General features: G+C 41.3%; 1 protein-coding gene across 1 annotated transcript; it reads right to left on the reverse strand.

The window, feature by feature from the left end:
- Positions 1-342: 342 nt before the first annotated feature.
- Positions 343-6,406, reverse strand: atp1b4 (ATPase Na+/K+ transporting subunit beta 4). Its single transcript, XM_034138801.1, has 9 exons — positions 6,231-6,406; positions 5,951-6,019; positions 5,088-5,304; positions 3,033-3,161; positions 2,798-2,902; positions 2,237-2,436; positions 1,644-1,700; positions 1,467-1,559; positions 343-1,364 (listed from the first exon to the last, which is right to left on the reverse strand). Exons 2-9 carry the CDS (start codon positions 6,014-6,016, stop codon positions 1,203-1,205), a joined length of 1,029 nt encoding a protein of 342 aa, XP_033994692.1. The 5' UTR covers positions 6,017-6,019; positions 6,231-6,406; the 3' UTR covers positions 343-1,202.
- Positions 6,407-7,592: the final 1,186 nt, after the last annotated feature.

Here is a 7,592-nt window from a genome sequence, read left to right on the forward strand (position 1 = left end):
GTCTATACAACTATAGCAATGGATTGGCTATACATTTGGTACTGATTTGTTACACCATCAATATGACTGAACTAAGTTATAAGATGATCATACAATTAGTCAAAGTGAATATGTAAATGCATTCATCCCCAAAAATGGCCATTACTATATGTATTAATTTATTTATGTAACTATTTGTCTTTGTATTTATATATTTATTTATTTGTATTTGTTGGTTTATTTATTCAAACCATAGTATTTGTTATATAGTATTATTTGTAGAATTATTCTAATAATTACATATCTTAGTTGAAAGCTTTTTGAGTTGATGTCAGTCCCACGTGGAAGAAAACATACAGTACATACCAGAACATTGTATTTATTATAAGAACTATAATAGGAATAAATACAACATTGATACCATGTTTAGTAGCACGTTTCAGACAGGATTAATGCTATCACAAAATAGTTATTTTCAAAATGGTATACCTCTCACAAACTATTTCACAGTACAGTATGTCTCTTTATTGATCAGTCTTGTGTAGTATTTCATTCTCAAATGTTTTTACAAAAGAAGACAAGTGCCATGTGATGCTTTATCATAAATGTAAATAATATATGTAATAATGCTCTATTCAACAAAAATATAGTAATAGTGTATTGGCAGTCATTTATTATGTATTTGTTACTGTGTAAGTACAGTACAAGTCCTGCTTTCAGTGTTTTCATGATAGGAATTCTTACAATATACAAGTTTGAAAAATATAATTCAAAACAAATTAGTACACTTTGTCAAAGAAAGCAGTGCACACAAAACCATAATCTAACCTGACACAATAATATTTCTAATCACCTAGTAGTGTTTAAAGTCATAATTGGATTTGCATAGCCAGAAATGCTAACTAATGGGCAGAGTGTCATTTAGTTTGATTAATCTTGCTAATCATTACAAAATATCAGGAATTGTAACTCACTCTATGCACTTGTCTTGTGCTCTGCACTGTTTGTGTCGGTGCAGGTGCTCAAGGTTCAAAGATACAACAGAAACACAAGAGGAAATATCTACTTCTTGAGAAATTTGTTTCAAAGCAGAAGATATTTAAGTGAAATAGGGAAATTACATATTTCATGGAAAATAATGGTTCAACATAATCTTTTTTTTCTTGTACATTTTCCTGCCTCATTGTCACAGGAGCATCCTGCTGGCAGCGAAATATGTTGCCTTACGCTCCGATATCCAAGGAGAAGCTCACTCTGCCCAGGTTGCGGTCAGTGGGCGAATCGTTGATGATGCCCTTTCCATGCAGTTTGCACTGCACCACGATGTGAGAGTCGTACTGCACTCCTGAAAAACGCACGGCCATCACCGGTGCAGAGTAGTTGGTCTGAGACAGAAGAAATACACAGGTTCAAGACATTAAAGTTGTTATTTCACTGTTAAATATAATCGTATATATGTTATCCCGAAGCATTGCGTTCTCACTCACTTGTCGGAGCTTCCCATAGTATGGATAGTACATCATTTCAAAAATGCTTTTCGGGAAAAATTGGATTTCTCCCAAGGCTTCTGGAGGTCCTTTCTGAAAGAGGAATACATTATAATTTCAGGAGTGTTTTGCTGATAAGAATTATTACAAGTCAGTGTGTAATGATGGTTACTGTACCTTAACTCCACAAGTCACATTCACTGCTTTGCCCTGGCCAGGTAGGTAACCAAGAATCTGTTGAAACAGTACAAAACAAAAAAGGACACATTTTGGTTACTATATTTTATGTCCTCCAACTAAAATCAAATGGGATGTTTGCCAAAGACTATGCCGGTCAGACGGATTAGCATAAATGATATTGTTGGTATCTTGTTCATGTCTAGAAGTGTGTGGACAACCTCTCATCAAACTTCATATTCTACAGGTTAAAAGTATTCACCTTTTGTTCTTTAACCTGAACTACATCAGTATGTCTTCATACATTATATGAATCGTACATATTACATCCAGAAGTTGAATTCTAAAGTGTATGAAACAAGAACATTTGAATGGGATTGTGTATAATTTACCATTATTGTTAACCAAAGCAAAAGGTTGTGCACAAATGGTGTCATGTATTTTCATCCTCTCCCTGAAATGGCCACAAGATGTCACTGAGAGCTTCCACTGTCCTGTGAAACTCTGTTCCTGCTGTTTTATGTTCCCTCTTTTGTTTTGTACTTTTTAAAGGGCACTGTTTTACAGGTTTTTGTGACTGACAACCGTCTTACCCGGTTCATCCGAAGGAGGATGCATGGCCTGCCCTGAGAATAGCCATAGTGGGGGTCCTGCAGCCCTGAGCATTCCCCCAACCAAGACCTCTTGAACTGGCACGCTTTCCGCTCTGCGCTCTCCTCCAAGTCGTCCTGCATGAAGTATCTGTCCTGTGTGCAGCGGATATTCTTCTTCTCCTGAACGCCATCGTTATACGCTGAAAATGGAGGGCAGGGAGAAAGAGGCAGAGAGGGAGGGAGGAAGAGTGAGAGAGTGAGAGAGGAGGGCATACATAAAACCCTCGCTACAGCAATGCCCTGCCAGACTCAGGCCTCTGATTAAAGAAGCTTGACAAAAGCTGGGTGAGAAAAAAAAAAAAAGTATTGAATGGTTGCACTCTGCCCACAAAGAGGCTTCCCTTCCCAGCATGCTCTGCAAGAACCAAACGGAAAAAGGGGGACAAAGGTACTGAAGATGAGGATTAACTCGTTGCATGCCTGCTTGATTTAAACTCAACAACCTCATCTGACCCCCCCACACATCATTTAACATCACCCCCTAAAATCACACCCACTCACGTTTCAGATACTCATCCATAGACCTCGCGTACTTCTTCCAGGATTTGCGATCAGAAGCGTTGAAGGCGATCTCGTGGGCCTCTAAGTCGGGGGCCATAGTCATACCTGCCAGTGGAGACCCAGAGACAGTCAACTGTGCTGAGACTCAAGTAGAAGCAACAGACTGAAGGACAGACGAGCAGAGAGACGACAGGAAAGGGAGGGTGGAGGATGCAGTGGAGAGGTTTATATTTACCTGGTGGCATCACTCTATCATTATAGGTGGGATGGTAGGGACTAATGGACCACATGAGGCAGAACATGCAGCCACCAAACATGGCTGCCAGAAACGTATAAAGTGCAGCGTAGAAGAGGAGGATGAGACCTGGAAGAGAAGGGAAAATGTTTCATTATTCGGGAGCGTATTTTGGATGCAGCACAAAAGTGCTTACATAACAGACCACACATCTCTGATTAAATCATCCCTCCGATCTGAGGGGAGAAGAACAAAGAACCATTAAGAGTTTACTTTTTTGGCTGTCTGGACTCCAGCTACTGTCCCTTAATCAGGACAGTCGTTCATTTGTTTACTCATACAAAAGCACTGTCCTCCCCTCATACCCGCAAATCTTTGAAGGACAGTAATTAAGTGCAATCATTCAAGTACTGTACTAAAGTACAATTTTGAGGTTTATTACTTGAGTATTTTCCTTTTCTGGTACTTTACACTTTTATTCCACGACAGTTCAAGGGCAAATATGTCACTGCACGACATCTATCTGACAGCTGTAGTTGTTTTTGATGATTCAGACCCAGATTAGTAATAGAACATTTAAATAATTCATCAAATATTATTTTAGGTTAAGATCAAAACTGTATGGATACCTTGGTCAACCTGACAAGCTACACTGCAGTTTATATAGTAACTATAATTCAATGATATAACATCTATTATTCTCAAACGGGAAGTTGTACCAAATGATTTACTTAAGTAGATTTTGAGTGCAGGACTTTAACTCCTTGAGTATTTCTAAACTATGTTACTTTTATTAGTTAATGATTTGTCCACCACTCCTCTCCTGGCATGCAAAACCTTTTAAGGTTACGTATAAAATCTACCGTTATAAACATATGTGAGAACCCTGTAACAAAGGAAACCAAGAACTCTAATTGTTGTGCAATTTTCAATTAACAGTCCATTAGCAACTAATCAAGCCAAACGTGCTCTACATTAAATGGCTTTTGCTGTGCAGGCGATTTCACAGGGGACTAGCTGCAGCCAGCCTTGCGTCCCTAGAGCCACAAAGGACTTTCTGTTTGAGCTCAGTGAGAATTCTCCCAGCTGTCCTTTCACTCAGGAACACAGTGAACCTCCGGTTGCCATCGTAGTGAAGGTCTTTTGCAGCCATAGAGGCCTGGCCAGCTCCAAGGAGCCCCCATCACCCTGCTCTGGTATTGTGTCCCCTGTTACACACTCGTCTCACAGGACACACAGACTCTAGCTCAGGGCCTTTCTTCAACACACACATGGGCCCCACTCCTGCACACACTGTTTTTTGAAGCTGAGCTCTCCCTAGGATCCATCAATTTCAGCTTATGCAAGGGACACACACTTTCCTTGGGTATTCTTTCTACACTGAGTTGGATCATGTTTGACTGGCTGGGGGAGGAAGGGGCTCAGCAGCGTCACATGGCAGTGAATACCAAGAGGCTGCTCCATCATCATTGACTCAACAAACTTGTCTATTCTGTCGTTTACTGCCAGATCAAGTTAGCCAAAGCTCAATTTGGCAGTAAGCTGTATAGATAGGAAAAGAAGAGCATCTGTTTCACTGCAACTCAGGGGCCATACCCCTAAGTTCAGCTATGAGGTCGCCGAGGCTTTGGGAAAGAGGCTGTGGAGAGCATGGTAAGATGTAGAGGAATGTGATTCCCGGCCAATGCGAGGCCCGGGACAGTGAGCTCCCGCTGGGAAAACGTCCCCAGGCAGTCTGTTTTTGTCGGGCCACACTGAATTGTCCATGCACCTATGTAAACATTGAGCATAAGGACACACACACACTCGCAGCACAGTGAGCAGAGTCACTAGACTGCAGAGACATTAAACTAATCCTGAGTGCATCTTTTAAAGAGATTCAAACACCATGTCTGCTATTATTGAGACTATTAAAGCATTTCAAATTAGATCTGTAATTATTGGACACATGCAGTAAAACAAAAAGGAATCTTTGCATCAATCAAACACCCCCCCCCCCCCCCCCCCCCCCCCCTTCATTTCCAACAACATAAATCTTCTTAATCATCAACTCACCCCAGCTCTTCCCAGAGCGACCCATGAATTCGCTGGTCTCTGCATTCCACAGGTACGTCTTGATGGCTTCTATTTTCTGGTGGAGCGTCCTCTTGGGTAACGGCCTGCGCTTCCATTTCTCAAAGTTCAGGTCTTCCTGCTCTAGAGGCTTGTGCTCGGCCAACTCCTCCTGCTCTTCCTCCAGCTCTTGGCCATGTTTGAGTATCACTTTGTGAGGCTGGTGGAAAGAAGAAGGAGAGAAAAAGCCCTCACCACACATATTTCACAACTGCTAAGTTCTGCAGCCAACCTATTTTCTTTTCAAATCACTGCAGGAAAAAAATGGCATGCCTTCTGATCCGAGTATGACCGACGATATAACCTGCCAGAGAGTGCTCTGCATATTAATGAACTTCACACTGACCGTCCTGTCCCCTGTTTCTGCAAATTATAAACCCGCTGGTGACCCCTCTGGCTCTCGTTGGGAGATCTGACCTCCTCTGAGTGGACCCTCCTGCTTGGAGCAGCAGCTGCAGACAGCAGATCTGGAGGGTCACTCTGACAGCCAGATGTTACTCACTGACTCTCAGAATCCACAGGCCAGGACAGACAGATCCCAGAGGAACCACGGGACGCTTCAGAGAGTCACGGAAAAGTCACTTCATTCGTGAGAATTTGGCTTTTAAAATAATAAATTGTTATTTTTTGCTGCTATGCTTTGAATCTCGTGCCAATAGATTAATGAGTTAATAATAACTTTGCTGTTATATTGGCAGTTAGATAAAACAACTTCAGTGCTAGTGGGAAAGTTTCCTTAATTACTGCATTCAGTGAATAAAATGATTATTAATTTATACATTTTACATTTTAATGTAAGCACTTACAAGACCTGGTGGATGATTTTTAAGGAGCGTCTCTTCAGCTCCTCCCTCTGTGGAACTGGGCTCCATGTTCTTCAGGAGGAAAAAGCACTTGTTAAACCAATCACATCTCCAATACCCTTCACTTAGAGCGACACACCTTTACATCTGCGAACTTCCACAGTTCAACACTTGCAGAACTTTTCACCACACTCCCAGGTTATCTGACTTAATCTGCAATCAGACACAATGAATATGTATTTCAGTAAAATTAAAATGTTGATGAAAAATTATTCAGACATACCTGAAGTTTTCTTGGCAAAAGCAACGCTTCTTAATACGTCGGAAGCCCTCCTCACCCCGAGAGAAAAAACAATGTTTGTCAAAAAGTAATTGGGGATTTCATTAGAAAGTTTTAGGCTTGCACAGGGGACCAGTTATGGAGAACCTCCTGCAACTAAGCGCGCATCGTAGTGAATGAACGCAGGATAGAGAAAACTGGGGGTGGGGTACAAAGTGCTTTTTTTTGGACCTAGAGACGTTTTGGCATTGATCCGGGACACAGCATTGCATTCAGAACACGCACACCATCAGCCATTGTCTGCTAAACTGGGCTAAACTGAAGCAAAGCCTGAATACAATATTTATGGCTTATTCTAACATAAGACACATGTTGTCAATCATGGCCTGGCTGCAAGGACTACTGTACCGATAAAAAGGACAGTTCACGTGTTTATTAAGTTGTGTATTACACATTTTTATTGAGGGGCATGTGCTTTACATGAAAGAAGATAACCATAATGTGAATATCAGTGATCATCTCTTCGCATGCATGCATACTGACACAGTTGCAAACACCTGCAGCTCCATACTCTGCTGCAGAAACTGCTTACCATAAGCTCCCTCTGGGGAAGTTCAAGTTGTCCTCTTCCCTGATCCTTTCTGCACGCCGGTCACGTAACATGCTGTTACCCCCATCTAAAAAAGTGTGAGAGGGGGACTTTTTTTCTTCCTCTTTAAATGAAAAGAGAAATTGCGTCATGGAAAAAAAGCTGTTCTTTGAGATCCGCGCGGCAAAAACGTGCAAATGTTCTTGTGTGTGTGTGTGTGTGTGTGTGTGTGTGTGTGTGTGTGTGTGTGTGTGTGTGTGTGTGTGTGTGTGTGTGTGTGTGTGTGTGTGTGTGTGTGTGTGTGTGTGTATGTGTATGTGTATGTGTATGTGTTAGTGTGTGTGTGTGCGCATTTACAGTGAAGGCCAATGATTCGTCTCAACCAAATAAGGACATTTGCTGATAAGCAAAAGTCCCCAAAACATTTTGCAGAGAAAGCCTAGAACGACTTCATTTCATGCATCGGTCCATGCAGAGGAATTATCTTATTCTTCTAGTTGTTGTATGCCATTTAAAGTGTCTTGAATTATATATTACATGCATTGTCCCTTAAAGAATTATACGCATTTGTGCAGGGCGAGCTCCATGGGTTAACCTGCTAGAGGGCCCCAGGGATGAATGAGATGCTGGCCTAATGGTCGGCCTGAAAACCCCCACAACTTTCTGTTGCCTCTGAACAAACTTCTCCCTCAAACAAAGCATTTTAAAATAATTCTAAACTATTTAAGAATTGTATATAAACTTTTTTGAATTAACATTTTACCTTTACCTTTCTT

The sequence above is a fragment of the Trematomus bernacchii genome, unplaced genomic scaffold (assembly GCF_902827165.1).
Source record: "Trematomus bernacchii unplaced genomic scaffold, fTreBer1.1, whole genome shotgun sequence".
Taxonomy (NCBI): domain Eukaryota; kingdom Metazoa; phylum Chordata; class Actinopteri; order Perciformes; family Nototheniidae; genus Trematomus; species Trematomus bernacchii.

Excerpts from the sequence above, each read along its gene's own strand:
- atp1b4 (XM_034138801.1), bottom strand. The coding sequence starts at position 6,016 with ATGGAGCCCAGTTCCACAGAGGGAGGAGCTGAAGAGACGCTCCTTAAA. Across the intron at positions 5,305-5,950 it reads AAAATCATCCACCAGGTCTT|CCTCACAAAGTGATACTCAA; the intron begins GTAAGTGCTTAC and ends TCTTTCCACCAG. Across the intron at positions 1,560-1,643 it reads ATGTGACTTGTGGAGTTAAG|AAAGGACCTCCAGAAGCCTT; the intron begins GTACAGTAACCA and ends TTCCTCTTTCAG.